This window comes from Monodelphis domestica, chromosome 4 (genome assembly GCF_027887165.1).
Source record: "Monodelphis domestica isolate mMonDom1 chromosome 4, mMonDom1.pri, whole genome shotgun sequence".
Taxonomy (NCBI): domain Eukaryota; kingdom Metazoa; phylum Chordata; class Mammalia; order Didelphimorphia; family Didelphidae; genus Monodelphis; species Monodelphis domestica.
Genome location: NC_077230.1, coordinates 15,346,706 through 15,364,647, shown reverse-complemented (window position 1 = coordinate 15,364,647; position 17,942 = coordinate 15,346,706). Strand labels below are relative to the sequence as shown.

The window sequence follows — 17,942 nt, the reverse complement described above, 5'->3', positions numbered from 1 at the left end:
TTACAAACAAGGGCTCCCAAATCAAAAATGCCACACCATGGATGCTCCAGCTGACTAGTCAACTATATTATATTGGTCAACTTACTATGTTTTACAGTTTAGGAAGTGACAAAACTTCATAGAAAGTACTTTTCATTACAGTAGATGTACATCCTCAAATACTTGTATAACTTATTATACCAAAAAATCTATCCCAAAGTTCTTAACCCTGTCTCTTTCAAAGGTGTAATCACTGCACCCGTACGACAGCACAAAGAAAAGTCAACTTCTTGGCACAGGATTGTCATGTATGTAGCACCCAAACTACCCAAGATAGCCAAATGTAAAACGTAAACTCAATGCCAAAGGCACTGTACTCATGTTGATAGAATTCCTACACATTTTTAAGGTTTAGCTAAATAATTAGCAAAAATGAATGACAGGGAAAAAAGACCTTCTGCTACACATTCAATAAACATTTATGCAATGCCTGTTTGACAACAACGGAAGATACAAACATAAACACTCTCTCGGTATTTGTCATCAAAGAGCTCATAATCCATAAAGGGAACTCAGAGCATACAAATACGTGTAACAGAATGGAACGAGATGGAAGCAAAGTACTCCAGGAAATTCTGAGAAAGAATCAGAGCGGGCTTCAAAGGAGTGGCTTCTAAACTGAACTTCAACAGATTTCAATAAGAGGAAATATATCCCAGGCACAAAATACAAATCCCAGGTCTGTACAAATGTCAAAACAAAAACTATTACAGACTGGGACCAGGGAATATTTAGTAATCCAACTGGGCTAAAAGAAAGGGTACATGAGGGGAATAAATGAAACTGGACTGGGAAGGAGATTGGAGTCAAACTATGGAAGGTCCAAAAAATGTCCTCTATGAGAGCCACTGAAGTCAGGATTATGAATAGTAGGGAATTGCTGTAGCAACTATTTGCTCCTAGACCATAAGAATATAGGCATGGCACAATAAACATTTATTAAGCATCTGCTTGTACAGGAACTTAAGGAATATATTTAGTCCAAGATTTTATTGTTACAAGTGAGGAAAACTGTGGCCTGGGCAAATAAGGTCCCGAAGCTTACGGGGTAAGGCGCAGTCAAAACTAGAAGCCGAGGACCTAGGTCCATAGTCACTGCTCGCTCGTTCAACATCATTCGCTTTCCTCTGGGTATGAGAAAGGAAGCTCCATCGAGATCAGTTTTGACCTAATGGAGCCATAGAAATGGCTATAGGTGGACACACCACTGAGGGCTCAGTATGTTCAAATGGCACAAGGGCCCCAACTAATGCAACTAATTTCCTATAATGAAGTTTGTGTGATATAAAATAGAGGGGAAGGGGGGTGGACAGCAGGAGGGCAGGTGGCTAAGGCAGGTGAGGGGTACAGAACAGAGAGCTATCTCTCTATCTATATATCTACTTCAATACTCCAAGGATCTTTGTTAATAGGCAACATTTCTAACGATTCAGACTGTAACCTCCACATCTCAGTGAAGTCTCTTAATGATTTACTCTAGTTAAAAAAAAGAAATTATGTAGCAAAGAGTAGGCTACCACATAACACTTTCTTTCCATATGCATACACACACATACATAACATTTTCTTTGTACATACACACATATATAAATAAAACTACATTCTGTATATAAATATGATGGAATTTAGCCTTGTTTTCTGAGAAAATAGCTATTAAATCTTCCCACGTTTCTCTGAATTCCACACACATGTCACTTCTTACGGTACAGTAATTTGACTAGCCCTTTCCTAATCAATGTGGATCTACTTTGTTTCAAGGTCTTTGCTCCCAGAAAATACATGGCTATGAATATACTGGCATATATGAGGATACACCTCATCAAATTTAGTTAGACTGATAGTCAAAAAATAAATACATAGAGCATGGGCTAACCCTGAAGCACTTCCCCCTTAGCTGGACCTTCCAGAGCTTCCACGGAACTGGTATAGCCAATGGACTGGAATCTCAGTGCAGGCTAGTAGATTGTAAAAATCTTCCTGCAAAAGTTAATTCAGCATCTTCTCTTTTTTCTGCTAAAGTTGTAGGGGAAATTAATCATAGAATGACTTTCTAGCTAGAGGTTATCTCTGACTTACAGAACCTTAGAGATAAAATGAACATGAGGTCATCTGGTCCAATCCAGCATTCCTGACAAGCGGTCATCCAGCCTCTTCTTTAAGACCTGCAGTAATGAATAGCCACTATCATCCAGGACAAGCCAGTCCACTTTTGGACAGCTCTGTTAATGCTTTTCCTTACACTGAACTAAAATCTGAAAATCTGTAACCTCCCTACGCTCAGGGGAGTCAAGCAAAATAAGGTTAATTCCTCCAAATGCTTAGGAAATAAAGCTCTCATGACCTACCCTCACACCTGTCCATATCTTCTCTTCTCTAAACATTTTCAGTTCCTTCCATAGAGATCTCCAGATCTCATTCCAGTGCTATTTTGCTACCATGATCTGGTTCACACCGCTTCTTAGAAGATTCCAACTTCCCTTTTAAAGATCTAAAAATCAGAATGCCAGGCCTCTACTCTCACCAAAAAATAAAAAATTTCACCTCATTAACCTGCCCATCACATACATACCCAATTGGTTTCCCTTCTTTATGGAACTCATTTAGGATTCGTTCAACATCTTTGTCGACTTTACAATCTTTTCCATCGACTGCAAATGTACACCTGCCAAAACCAAAAATTTTCTGTAAGCATAATAATGTATATCAATTTTATAAGTTTATAAAATTATTTTATTACAGAAATTTCATGGTACCATTCTATTAAATTTTTTAAAAAATTTTTTTATCTTTTGTTTTCCCATTATCTTTATTTCCAAATACACCCATGCCCCTCTGCCACTTATCCCCTTGTAACAGAAAGAAGTTCTACAAAATTAAATGACAAATCCAGAGTCTGAAAAACCCTTCAAGGGATTCTGAAACTATGAACTTTTGTTTTATTTTTCATATTCTGATAATTATATTCCCATGCAGATGGTCTCCTTTGTAATTTTACATAATTTTATGTTATTTTAAAATATTCTAAGAATGAGCCCATGGGCTTCACCTGACTGCCAAAGGAGTCTGTTACACAAAAAAGGTTAAAAACTCCTGATATAAGAACTCCTCCCCTCTGCAAAGAAGAGAGGTTCATTTTTTCAACTCCTCTTCAGGACCAAGTTTAGTCATTATATGTTTTTTTTTTAAATCTATTTATATTTTTGTACTCACTGTGCATACTGTTTTCTTAATTCTATTTAATCCACTCTAATTTATATCAACTCTTCCCATGCTTCTCTGACTACACATGCATCATTTCTTATAGCATAGTAATTTATTTAGTCCTTTCCAATCAATGTGTATCTATTCTGTTTCAAGTTCTTTGCTACCACAAAATGTGTTGCTATGAATATACTGGTGTACATAAGCCTTTCTTTCTCTCTTTGACCTCCTTGAAATAGATGTCTGTCAGTGGGGTCTCTTGGTCAAAGATTCTAGGCCTTTTAGTCACTTCTTAAAATAATTCCACATTCTTTCCAGAATGGCTGAACCCATCAAACATGTAATTAATATGTCTGTCTTTAAGTAGCATCTCCAGCCTTGGCTCTTACTATCTCATGTTATTTTAGTCAACTTACTGGAGCTGAGGCAAAACCTTAAGAGTTGAATTGATTTGCATTTCTATTACTATGATTGATTTGGAGCAATATTTGGTTATTAATGGTCTGCAATTCTTTTGAGAACTTGGGTCTTATATTTTCCTATTAATTAACTATCTTGGATATCAGACTTTTATTAGAACTATTTAATGCATAATTTCCCCCCAATGATTCCCTATGTGCACTGATTTTATTAATGCAAAAGCTTTACATTTTAATGTAATAAAAATTACTTCTTTTACGGGTTGTGATCTCTATTTCCTTATTTGGTTAAGAACCCTCCTCAGTCAAGGGAAATGTACCTAATCTGATTTTCTTCTAATTTTTTTTTATTTGTGATATGATTTTTTTTTTAAATATTCAAGCTGAGACAGATTTTAAGCTTACTGTGGTATATAGTGGTACACTGGAAAAAATCTTGGTTCTAGTCAGAGGACCTGGATTCAAATCCTACCTTTAATGTTTACTACTTGTGTAACTTTGGATAAGTTATTTTATATCCCTAGGTCTTAGTTTCTGCATCTATAAAATGAGTGGTTGAACTATAATGGCTTGTAACTTCCCTTCCAGCCCTAAACCTACGATGTGTGTTGTTTCAAACCTAATTTCTGTTAAATTTTTTCCAGTTTTCCCTGCTACTACTAAAAATTTTAAGAAATTCAAAGTTGGATTTTAACAGTAATAAATATGATTTTAGGATGCCAAAGCTCTATTAGAATGTAAGTTACTAAAATTGAAAAGAAGTCAAGCTCCATAAAGGCTGGGATTTTCTTACTTTTATATATGCAACTGAAGCACTTAGCAAAGTGTTTGGGTCACAATAAGCACTTGGATAAATGCTTTTCATTCATTCATTTTATTCATCTGACTGATTACTGCACTCTCCACAATAGCAATCCCACTTCTTCTCTCCAAGCTCCCCAAATCATCTCCCACCCATCTTTTAGCAGATTTCTTCATCGCCTATTCAATTAAGAAAACAAAGGTCAAAGATCATGAGTTTCTTTCTCTATATTCATCCATCCTCTCCTGAGTTCTCCTTTGCCCTATCACAACTTCCCCATATCATACTTATTAGGAGGCATACAGTCTACCTCCTGTGGAAAGTAAACCCTAGAGGACAAGGGCTGCTTTATTTTTTGTGTTCCCCAGCACCCCTCAAATCAACAAAATACTTACAGGTTTTTGGCAGCTCCAAATCCCCCAGGAAAGATAACAGCATCAAAATCCTTTGACTTAAGTTCTGACAATTCAGCAATCTTGCCTCGGGCAATCCTTGCTGATTCCACCAAGGCATTCCTTGAGAAAAAAAAATCATATACCAAAAGAGGTCTGAAAGTGTTATTATTATAGGCAAAGAATCTGATCTATACATAATTTTCTTTTTTAAAAACTGACAAAAGAATATAATGTCTAAGCTAGTTTTGACTGGAAATGCTAGCCCAAGAAGAAGAGAACACTATAGGCAAAGAAAATTTTAATAAGTAACGTATGTCTTACTCTAAAAAAAAAATACAGAAACAGTCACCAGTCCCTGAGGAATTTTATAAAAGTAAAATTAGTTTAGAAGGTTAAGATTTAAATTTAACCAATCCTACCCCAGCAAAAAGCTGTGTTACAAACCAGAACCGACTCCATTGAAGTCCTCCCTCAATGCCTCACTGTGGTAGAGGTGACCCTGGATTCTCAAAGGCCAAGATAGGCAGGCTTCAAGTAAAAACTAAGGAGAGACTGTCATCAGATGACAGTTTAATTAAGCTCAGACAGCCTGATCACACAAGTCAAATCAGTAAGTTATTTATAAAGCACTTGCTATAGACCAGGCACACTAGGTGTTAAGAATAAAACATTTAAAAAAAAAGACTAACATTCCCTGCCCTAACAACAGGAACTTACAGAGACATACTAGATACCTATAGCATAGATGGATGGTAACTTTAGCTCTAGCAGCTAAGAGCCCTGGAAAAGGCCTGTTGCAGAAGGTAGTTTTTTAAATGAACAATATGGAAATAGGTATCAGTGATAACATTTGTATAACCCAGTGGACATGCTTATTGGATCCAGAAGAGGGGAGGGAAGGAGGGAAAGAAAATAAAATATGTTCCAGCATACATTCTTTTTCTCAAAACCCACAATAGTAAAATATTTCAAACATAAAAAATTTTTTTTAAAAAGAAGGTAGTTTTTTATCTTAGTCTTTTTTTTTAAGCCCTCACCTTCCATCTTGAAATCAATACTACGTGTTGGTTCCAAGGCAGAAGAGTGGTAAGGGCTAGGCAATGGGGGTCAAGTGACTTGCCCAGGGTCACACAGCTGGGAAGTGTCTGAGGTCATATTTGAACCCAGGACCTCCCATCTCTAGGCCTGACTCTCGTTCCACTAAGCTACCTAGCAGCCCCCTTTAGCTTAGTCTTAAAGAATCCCAGAGGTTCCAAGAAGTGGAAATATGGAGGGAGAAAATTATTATTATTGGGAAAAGCTAGTAAAAAGACACATTTGGAATGCTATGTGTGAGGACAGATACATATTTCTGGGGGTTGGGGATGGGCAACATGTAAAAGAAAGACAGAAAAGAGTCAGGTTATGAAGCACTATGAATGCCAAGTGGGTTTCATACTTCATTCTAGAGGTGTGTAATGTAAGAAAGAGAGATCCAGGGCGTTACAATGAGAAGCCAAGCTGAAGGAGAGATCAGCAGCAGAAGAGGGGCAGAGAGAGAGAAGCTCCAAGTGTCAACCGTCTTCCAGCCTGGGAGGTGGAGGAGGAGAGGAGGTTTTCCTGGAAGCTGAGAAAGAGCCCATCGGTTTGGGACCTGTTATTCCTTGAAACACCTCCACTAAGACTCTTCAGGAACAGCTCCCAGAATTCTCAAGGGGGGTTTGGATTTGGACTCACCCTGGCCAGAGCCATCCAGATCTTTCCCTGAGATTTCTCTCCCTCCCTGACTTGTTCCTAGACTCCTGAATTAAAAGCCAGTTAGCTGAGGAATAGGGATCAATCAGCAGCTGGCCAGAGGAGGGTTCAAGGCACTCAGCCTTGAACACCAAGACCTTGGGGGTTGGGGGGGGTGGGAGCAGCCTGCCAGAGGGGACCAGTGTTAGGGTTTCTTACTCCCCACTTTCCTTGCCTGACACCCCTACCTCTCCTTCCCTGTGTGAACCCAAATTAATTGTTTAATATTTTAGAATTAGGTCTGGTTGGTTTCTGATGCTAGGAGAGGGGACAGAAGATTTGGGGAGAATCACCTCTCTCTTCAAAAGGGGAAGGTTAGCTCAGGATCTCAGGGATCCAAACTACCTAACCCAAGGAACAACATCTCTCCTTGATAGTGGGGTGACCCCAGGTTTCTGAAGGGAAGTGACAGTGGGTGTCCTCCATCTCCCAGAACTATTCTCTAAGGAGACATTCCCTCTGTCAGGGAGACAAGACTTGGCTACCTCTCTCCCAAAAAAAGAGAGGGGAAGAAGAATCTTCTCTCTCCTTCTCTCCTTCCATTCCCCTGTTCCCCTTCTCAAATCCTTCTATTACAGTACTTCTATTACAGGTAAAAGGGAGCCACTAAAGTTTACTGAGTAGCAGAGTTCTATCAACACTTGAGGAAAATAATTTTGGCAGCTATGGGAAGGATGGATTAAAGTGGAAAAAGATAAGGCAGGGAGACTGAAATAGTACAAGGTAATGAGGATCTACACCAGAGTGGAAGCTGTGAGAGTTACAAAATGATGTATATGAAAGATGCTGTAAAGACAGAAGCGACAAATAGGCAATTCATTAGATACATGGAGAAAATGAGACTGAAGAGTCAAGGGTGACACTAAGACTACAAAACTACATGACTGAGAGGAGAGTAGTTTCCTTGACAGTAACAGGGAAGTTTAGAAGAGGGTTTGCTTAGGGGGAAATATAATTACTTCAGTTTTGAAATTCCTGAGTTTGAAGTGCACGTGGGACATAGAGTTCAAAATGTACAACAGATAGCTGTTGATCAGCCAATAAACATTTATTAAGCATCTACTATGTGCTAGGCACTGTGCTAGAGACAGAAAAAGAGACAAAAGGTATTTTCTGCCCTCGAGGAGTTTACAATCTCATAGGGAAGACAACATAATAATAAATATATACAGAGTAAGCTTATACAGGATAGTGTAAAAATAAAAGGTGACTGCAAAAACAACAAGCAATGGATTGATTATTGGTTATAAACTGATTTCAGATACTCTGCTTGCTGCGCTCACAAAGTATCCTCAATTTATATGAGTGAAGTGAAGCTCATAAATGAACTTCTCTTCAGGGCCAGGCACAAGGATGCTAAAGAGACTCTGGTTATAAAAAATAAAATATTTATTCAAACATATAAGGATAAAAGGATTTCTTATTAAGGGATTCTAACTCTACCCAAAGAAAACTCCTGGTTCCGTAAGGAACCGCTTCTCCTGTTTTTCACAGGCTACACTGATCCTTCCTGATCTGACTAACCCAAATTCTCCCTATTCTACAATAAACCATACTATTATCCTTATAAATTTTAATTCGCCTTCAAGTTGTATAAGTAACAAAGGTTAGCTGTTTGAGTCTCAACAAGAATCAAATTAGGACTCTAAGCCTTAGCAGACTCAGAGTCCAATCCAAAGACCAGGTCTTTCTTTGGTCTTAGAGTTAAACAATCTATAAATATAGTAATAGATAGCCAATAGTGTTTCCCAAGTTGGAAAAAGAAAATACTTAACTCCTTCAGGTCTTTACCTCAGACAGTGAGAGAGAGTGAAAGAGAGAATAAAAGAGAAAGAGAGACAGACAGAGATAGCGACAGAGACAGAGAGAGGCAAAGCTATTACCTCCTCAAAGCTCTCAGAGCAAGTCTCTATGTATGACTGCCAACTGCCACAGACCAATGGACACACCCAGAGAGTAACTGTCACAGAAAAACCATTAAACTGTCAACATTTGAAATTAACACTGTCTCATATACGTTTCAAACTCCAATTCTTTCTCAAGCCAGCTTCTCTACTTCTTATCTCTAAACTAATAAAATACTTATTTTCTAATATCATCCTTATAATTTGAAATAATTAATAAAGGGAAAACACTAGAATTAAGAAGGGTTGGGAAAGGCTTCCTGTAGGTGGGATTTTAGTTGGGGCCTAAAGCCTGGGGCATCAGTAGTCAGAGAAGAGGAAGGAGAATATCCCAGGCAAAGGAAACAGTTAGAAAAAAGGCCTGGAACCCAGAGAGCATCTTGTGTGTGAAATAGGCAGGAGGCCTTGTTATACAAGACTTTGTCAAACACAGGTAGTGGAATTTATTGAGGGGGTAGGTGGGAAGCCTTGAAGAACTGACATGACTGGGTCTGAGCTTCAGGAAAATCACTTTAGTTGCTGAACACAGGATGAACTGGAGTGGGGAGAGACTTCAGACAGTCGCATCAGCAGGCTAAAATAATTGTACAAACATAAAGTGACAAGGGCCTGCACCAGAGTAGAGGTAGTGACAGAGACAAGATAGAAGCATGTAAGACAGTATAGAGATCAGAACAGAGTCTAACATTGGATATATTGATCCAGGAATCATCATTACAAAAATAATTGAATCCCTGGGACCTAAGATCATCACATGAGACAAAGAAGGGGGCCAAGGACAAGGTTTTGGGAAATAAAGACAAAAATACAGGAAATTAAGACACTGGTCAAACAGATGAGAGAAGCAAAAGAAGTATCATAAAAACCCAAAAAGGAAAAAAATATTCAGAAAGAAAAAAAAGTAATCAACAGGGTCAAATTCAGCATAGAGGTCAAAATACCCAAGTGTGATGGCCATTCTGCTGGAGAATATATATATAGAAAGGAATGGGATCAAGAGTGCATATAGAGGGGGCAGCTGGGTAGCTCAGTGGATTGAGAGTCAGACCTAGAGACGGGAGGTCCTTGGTTCAGATCTAGCCTCAGACACGTCTCAGCTGGGTGACCCTGGGCAAGTCACTTGACGCCCATTGCCTAGCCCTTACCACTCTTCTGCTTTGGAACCAATACACAGTATAGATTCCAAGACGGAAGGTAAAGGTTTAAAAAAAAAGAGTGCATATAGAAGGATTGGTCTTATCAAGAAGGGCCATCTTATTGTTGGAGACTACATGTAAAGGAAGAAATAATGGGGGAAGATGTTTGAGTAATGAGAATAAAGAAAAAGCTCTCATCAAATGGCCTTAATTTTTTTTGTACAAGAAGAGGTTTTCCTGAAGATTAAAAAGCTATGGAACTGCCAATGTAGTGATTAAGATAGCAAATTGATTAGGGAGGTATAAAAGGATTGCCTTGGTATAGGAAGGGCCCAGTTGAGATTATATAACAAATTTTTTAGTGAACACAGTCAAGAGTTTTGTGATTTTTCTCCAGTTCTGTTCAGCATACATAAATAAGAAGTAATCCAGGGTTGGGGTTTGACAACAGAGAAAAGAGGCAAGAGACTCAAAAGCAGAGATTAGGGTAAAGTTGAAATGGTTCATAAGAGATAGCCTAGGAAAGAACTAAGAGACAAAGAGATTAGAAGTCCTGGTGAGGATGAAGAATAGTCTGCAAAAATCAAGAGATACCAGTAAAGATGGAATGTCAAAAGATTATAATCTTATTAAGGAATATAACCGTATTATTTTATTATAGAATATGTTATTTTTTATACAGCATCAGCAATCTTAAGACATGGGAAAGACAGAATGATAAAACAGTATGGTCATAACAAGAAATTTCAGATCATAACAAGAAATTTGTGAACATGTAAGTAAACATTGGAAGTATTGGTAAAATCTCTTTGATTACCAGAAGTGTAGTTTGTAGGACTGGCTATGGGAATTTATTCGACTGAGGATCTAGAAACTTGGGGCAATAGGAGGAATAGCAGCAGATAATGTGGAATTCATTTATTATTAGGGCAGAAGTTGAGGTTAAAAAAAAAAAAGAATGCCAAGCATTGAACACACTAAGGAAAGGGAAAATTACTTGGAGGCAAGTAAATAAAAGCTGGATTTGGATGAGATATTATATTTGGATAGTATAAAACTCAAAGGAGGTGAGGTTCCTGAATGATGATGGTCAAGGAAGGATCTATAAGCAGCAGTGGGGAGGAAGGAGTATTGTGATTTCCTCATCATGACCACTGATCATAGAATACTAGAAAATTCGGGTTGTTAGGGAACCAGTATAATCAGGACAGAGCCAGGTTTTTGTGAATACCAGAAGGTAAAAGAGTTTATAAAAGAAGAGGTAAGGTTTAATTTCTAGGAAAATTTGTTAATTTTGAAGCAATTGTTCCAGAAGAGATAATAGAAAGAATAAGTAGGTCTAGAGAGGGATATTGTAGAGTACAGTTGAGGAAAGTAGGATAAGGAAGTGGACAGGTGGGGCTAGAGAATCAGGATGGGGAGAACACAAGGTTCATTAAGAAAGACAGGTGATTAGATAGTTGAAGATTAAGTCTGATCTATTCTATGAGGATTCATAAGGGAATAATAAGAAGTGGTATATACTAGAGAGATGGAAAGCCAATCAGGAGAGAACGAATAGCAATGCAAGCAAGGTATCTGACAGGACTGGGACATGGAGTTGAACCAGGAAACAGCTAGAAGCCAGGCTAGCTCTCAGTCTTGAAGATCTGTACTTCCTTGCCTTGAATTGACCTTTCATCACCAAAAAGTTGACTATCAGGCGATAACTTTTTGTAGTTTTCAGTTCTCTTGAGATTCTAATCTGTAACCTTGAAGGTCCCGTGGAAAAAAGAAAATTCCTTTAAATAATGAAGTCCATTGAGAGATAATGTGAAGTGAAAGGGTGCTGAACATAGCCATCATAGGACCTGAATTCAAATCCTGACTGCCACTACTTATTATCAGTGTGACCCTCAGCAAGTCTCTAGGCCTCAGTTTTCTTATTTGTAAAACAAAAAGATTGGACTAGATGACCACTAAGGACTTTCTAGCTCTAGATTTATGATCCTATAAGTTTACAAAATAACTACAAGGTCACAAAATTTTGACTCAGTACTTTCCTTAAATCTCAGTGCCATTGAATCATATCCAAACTAAACCCATAGATAGTAGCTAATCCAATGTCTGAGAATTAAGTGCTTCATGCTCATTGCACTGGGACTCTGCTTAAAGGATCTCTAGCCAGTCCCATCAGAAGTCTATATCAAGATCTGGAGAACAAGAAATCCCAGAGATATATAGAATTAAGGAAGATCCAGGGTCTTGAAGTAGTAACCTTAGAAAGTTAAAGAAAAACCTCAAGAACAGAAAGGAAGAGTCTGCAGACAATCCAAAGCTAATGCCTCCAGGCCTCTGTTGACTAGGGATCTGTCTGAAGCACCAGTCACCTTCCCAATAGACACACACAGGAGGAACAAGAGTGACTACAGTCTCCTACCTCTGGCCCTGACCCAGCAACACTATCTCTCTAAGACCGAGAATCTCATTAGTCATTTGCTAACCAAAATGATCCTTATAGCTAACAACCCCCTACCACGTGTTAGTTTTTTCTTTTCCAACAAGTTCAGCATCTAATTCATCATCATCTTTTTCTTGCGACTCCCTCCCTTATAATAAGCAACTTCTATCCCCAGAGTGTTTTTCCTTCCAATTTACTAACCTCATAATTCCTTAATCTCCTTAAATCCTAAAATTTACTTCTTCACTCCAATTCAGCCATACATAGGAATGGCCAAACACTTGATCTCACAATCCCAAATGTTTCATTACTTTAATTATAAACTCTGATATTCCTCTACATGCCCGTAGTCTTCATCTCCCTATAACTCAATCCATCAAAACCTATTCCTCAACTGAGATTTCCAAACCCTCCAACCCTCAGACTTCACTTTCCTCCCTCCTCAAACTCTGACCCTATAATTAATCAGTTCAACTGTAAACTGTCATCTACTCTTGAATTCACTCACCTTTTGCCAAACCTCAGCCCTAAATTCCTCCTACCCACTGCTTCCTCTGCTTTTGTTCACAGGTTTCTGAATAGTGCTGACTGGGGATAATAGAAATCAACATCCAAATTCAACTGGGCTCTCACTGAGCTAGGCAATACCTGGCTTTTACTCCTAATTGATTCCCTATTCTATTCCCCCCCCTCAAAAAAAACTATGTCATCAAACTTTCTCTTTTAAGACTCTCACAATTTGCTCCCCTGTCCTTTCCATTCAGTAAAGGACCCTGTTTTTTACTTTACTGAGAAACTGAAAGCCATTCATCATGAGCTCCCTCTTCTCCGCTTTTCTCTTCAAAACTCTTCCTCCACAATGACCATGACGATTCTCTAAATGTGTCTTTGATTCTACTCCTTCTTGTCTTTTCCAGCAGATTACTCTCACATTCAAATATTATATTCTTTCATATTTTCTCTCTCCCTCTCCTTCTCTCTTTCTCCAAATATAAGTGACCTCTTTCATCTTAAATCTAGAGACCTGAGGGTCTTTCTACTTAGGCCTTTTCTGGGCAGCAAGTGGCACAGTGGATAGCCTGAAGTCAGGAAGGCTAGAGTTCAAATCTAGTCTCAGATATTAACTAGCTGTGTGACTCAATGTTTGCCTCAGTTTCCTCAACTGTAAAACAGAGATAATAACAGCACCTACCTCACAAGGCTGCTGTGAGGATAAAATAATATTCATAAAGCACATGCACAGTGCCTGGCACACAGTATTCCTCTCTTCCCTGTTGTATTTATAATTTGCTTTATAATTATTTCTCTATCTATACACTCATACTATAACCTCCTTGCAGGTAGGGCCTGTGTTTCATATTTTTAATCCCCTCAACACCTAGCACAGTGTACTGACAGAAGGAATGATTTTTTAGCTGAAATTAATTTAATCATATTGTACAGCTGAATATACTATCCAAAGAAGCAGTCATTAAACCTGGCTGACTATGTACATCCAGGGAAAAGCAAAGGATCTCTTGCTGTTCTTCAGTCATAACCAACTCTCCATGATCCTGTGCTGTTCATGGGGTTTTCTTGGCAAAGATACTAGAGTGGATTGCCATTTCCTTCTCCAGTGGATTAAGGAAGAGGCTAAATGACTTGCTCAGGATCACAAAGCCAGTCTGTGTCTAAGGCTGGATGTGAATTCAAATCTTACCGTTTTTCACTCTCCGTTGGTTGTCCTTTGGTATGATCAATGACATGCATCTGAGGAACATTAGGTGCATACATCTTAACTTCAGCACCTTCACGACTCAAGTGAACCAATATCCTATGAGACAAGTTCAAATAAAGTCAAAAGCCTTAAAATAAAATTCCTAATGTTTAAATCTAAGTTTATATAGTATAGTGAAAAGAGCGCTATACTTGCAAGTCAGAAGACCTGGGTACAAATCCACTCTGTGACCATGAACAAGTTATTTAACTTTCATTCATTCTCTGTCTGCTCTTTCTAGGCTTTGCCACCATATTCAGCTCATTCTACCATGCCAGTGCCATTCTTCCACTGGTGAATGCCTCCCAGAGCCTTGTTGAGGGGGAAGGAGTTGGAAGAGTGGGGTAGCTGGGCTAGCAAACCTTCATTCCTCTCCTACCTTGCTTCTGACTTTCCAGAATTAGATAATAAATGCTCCTAACCCAGGGATCTTCCCTTCTCTTATTATCCCCTGCCTCATCTTTTTTAGATTCTTTTTGAGTGCTGTCTTCTCTCTTTAGAATGTTAATTCCTTGAGAGCAGGAATTACTTTTCTTTATGCTCGCATTTGTATTCTCAGTGCTTAGTACAGTGCATATGGTAAGCTCCTAATAAATGCTTCTTGTCTTGCCTTATAAGCCTCAGTTACTTTATCTGTGATACGAAATTGCATCTACCTCATAAGTTTGTTTTGAGAATTAAGTGAGATAATAATTATAAAAGCATTTTGCAAAGCCTAAAAGTGCTATGTAAAGGACAGCCACCATTTACTGTTTTTAAAATGGGCTTTTAACCAAATGCTAAATACAAGTCCCAGGTGCACACTACTTTTTCTACTTTGCTTTACTTTTGCTTTCAACAAAACTTTGTTGACTATATTACTATTTACCTGAGAGTATTTTAACTTTAACATTAGAGTTAAGGTTGGGTTACTAATAGCAATGCAAATCTCCATTATTCTAACTCTTTGGGAAGGAAACTAGTGGGGAGCCGAGCTAAGATAAATCGAAAATGTATTTGCCCCAAAATTCCCTGACACACTGCATTTGCCAAGTAGTTTAGGGAACTAGAAAGTATTTAAATCATATGTGTAATGTCAAGTAAGGCTTTTCCCTAATTTTTCCCTTTATACTCTTCCCCACCCACAGGTCTGACATATTTTGTTCCCACATAGTGGTGACCTGATCACCGCAGGACTAGCAAAGTTTCAAAATCCTCAGATCACTACTAGACTACCATAGCTTCTCTCAAAATCAGAGGTCTAGTTCTAATCTCTGACAGTTACTTCTGCAGAAGAAATAATGTTGTTTAAGGAATTAGAACATAGTAATAACAATAGCTGACAATTATATAGGGCTTTGAGGTGTGCAAAGCACTATTTATTTATATGGGTATATATATTTGTACCCAAATACAACCTCTTGAATCTCATGATATTCCTGTAGATATCATTATTGCTATCTAACAAGTGAATAAATAAAATTTACATAATGGTTTGCTCATGGCCACAGTTTTGGAGGCAGGATTTGAATCTGTGTCCCTTAGCCTATATCCAAACCTCTTATCACTCCACCACAGTACCTACTGTAAAGAAGTTTTTATATAGAAAGGGGCTTACGCTGAGGCCTCATGAATTTCCGTGCCATCATAGACACCACATCCAGAAAAAATCTGGGAAGAGAAAAGAAAGGTATTCGTTGTATACATTTTTTGAGCATCTACTATGGCCAAGATAGTGGACGTGAAAGTACCAAGAAAGTGTTTTCGTTTGAGTGTCTCATGGGAATGAAAGGTTAGGGAGGTCACCTTTAACATTTAGAGAGGGAGTAAGACAGGCAAGCCAGCCAGCGGGTCTAATGGAAAGCGCACAACTTAGAACTGCAAAAACTCCTCAATCATAGAAATGGTTCTGCCACTAACCTTGTCATTCTCTCAGTCTCCCCTTCCCCATCAGCAGAATGGTAACGTTTAACCTTACAAAGCCAAAATCCACCCTTGTTGAGCTGAATAGCAGCTACCTAGCTGCAAACATGGAAAGTTATTTTATCCCTTCTAACCTGTCATTGCTCTTCATCTAGTCTCCTCTTTAGAGTGAAACAGGTGTGTCACGATGAGAAAAAATAAGTCTAGTTTTGTTTTGTTTTCTTTGCATACCCAGCACTTAGCACAGTAATGCTTGTTGACTTGACTTGTTTGGCACTTTGGGCCCAAACTCTAAGCTTTTCTTTCCAGATTATTGCTGCTAAAAAGGAAGAGCTGGAGAGAGTAACTGAAAAATTTAACACTTCCTAGAAGAGCAAAAAAGTTCTCAATTTCACTCATTTATGCAACTTGGCCCTAAATTTTGCCATTGGCCTCATCTGAGCATCCTTTCCCGTTGGAAGCCTGGGACTGCCTTTCTAAAACGTGAGGGGGAGGGGGGGGAGGAGAATGGAACTGAAGAGACCCAAGGGGTGACAGCTGGGGGGGGGGCCTTGAAAATCACAGTTTAACCCTAACCCTCAAACCCAGGGAAGGGCAGCAATTTCTCCAAGGTCTGAAGCTAGCAGGAGATTTGACCCCACGTCCCCCAAATCTCTGCTCTTTCCACCAGGCGGTTCTGGCATGGCAAAGAGCTCCGGGGCGGCCCTGCAGGTCCTGCCGCCACCTTACTCACAACAGCTACTTTAGCCCCAGGACGCAGCGCGGAGCCATGAAAGCCGGCGACGGGAGTATGATGCCGCCCGCCGGACCTCAGCCAGGGCAGACAGACTGGCAAAACAGGCCTGGAGGCCGCCGCGAACCTCACAGCAAACATTGCTACGGGGATGATAGCAAGAGCAGGACTTGACCAGGAGAAAGGGGACGGACGGGAGGAAACCGCGTGACCTTCACTTCCGCCCTATCTCCTGGGGAAGAAGAGTCACATGAACCAAGCAAACCCGGCTCTGAGCCGCCCACCAGTCCCGCCGACTCAGAGACCGCAGAACCACTTCCTTTCCGGCAGGCAGGGGGCGGGGCGTGGGGACTAGAGGGTGGTGCGGCAAATTAGACCGAAACAATTGCTGTCTAGTGCCCTCTAGGGGCTGGAAGAACCGTAGCAAAGAAAACGTTCAATCCCAACATCCATCGTTCTATTTAGACCACCCTGGAAAATTCCTTTTGGGTTACATTGCCTACAACTCCCTCCCGCCCCGATAAAACATTTTTCAAGTTTTACTTGCGTTTTCTTTTTAACATTACAGATATTTATAGCCGGTTCCCACTCCCTGGAAAGTCTCTTGTGACAAACATTTTAAACTAATAATAGTGAACTCTTTGGACAGTGCAGGCAACTGTGGGGTTTTAAATTTGAAAGATGGAAGTGATGGTGGCAACTTCCCAATTTAGAGCAGCCCGTTGTAAGAACAGACTACTGTACCACCACCTGGAAAAACAAGTTATTCAGGTGATGTTCAGGAAACGGATGGTGATCTACGACTGGAGCTTGGGAAAGTGATGGAATTTGAAGTCACTGAGTAGGGGGGAAAACCCAGGGTAGGGGAGGAAAAGACGGCTATTGAATCAGCAAAGGAGCCAATGATGGGAATATAAAAGGAGCAGAAGTGTCCTGGAAGACAAAAGAATGTTCAAGACAAAGGTGTACCAACAATGTCAAGTTACAAAAGGGTAAGAGAATGAGAAAATGCAATCAGATTGAGCAATGAAGAAATACCTCCATTTCCTATTACATCAAAAGAAATTAACAGTTCTCAAAAGAATTTTGAACTACTTAATCACATGCAAAAATATTTCACATCACTAACAATAAGAAAAACTGAAATGGAAACAATTCTTGAGGTTTCATAGTCAACTAAGATTACAAAAGACATGATTAGTTAATGTTGGAAACTGTGAAAAGATGGACACACACACACACCATTGTTGGTTGAGCTGTGAACTAGTTTAACCATTCTGAAAAGCAATTTGGAATAACACAAATAAAGTGACTGAAATGTCCACACAGCTCTTATCCCAAGGAAGTCAATGGTAAGGAAATTTTCAATATATTTCTAGCAATACTTTTTGCCATAACAAAGAATTGGAAATAAAGTAAAGGCCCATCAACAGGGGAATGTA

At 39.2% G+C, this 17,942-nt stretch overlaps 1 protein-coding gene across 1 annotated transcript in view; it reads right to left on the bottom strand.

The window, feature by feature from the left end:
• LOC100027319 (glutamine amidotransferase-like class 1 domain-containing protein 3, mitochondrial) overlaps positions 1-16,811 on the bottom strand; it is a 28,871-nt gene extending 12,060 nt beyond the window's left edge. Inside the window, exons 1-5 of the mRNA XM_001377610.4 lie at positions 16,501-16,811; positions 15,463-15,515; positions 13,809-13,922; positions 4,857-4,976; positions 2,609-2,701 (exon numbers count right to left, since the gene is read on the bottom strand). Of these exons, the coding sequence (XP_001377647.1) occupies positions 2,609-2,701; positions 4,857-4,976; positions 13,809-13,922; positions 15,463-15,515; positions 16,501-16,641 (521 nt within the window). The 5' untranslated portion in view covers positions 16,642-16,811. The remainder of the gene's footprint in view (positions 1-2,608; positions 2,702-4,856; positions 4,977-13,808; positions 13,923-15,462; positions 15,516-16,500) is intronic.
• Between the last annotated feature and the right edge of the window lie 1,131 nt (positions 16,812-17,942).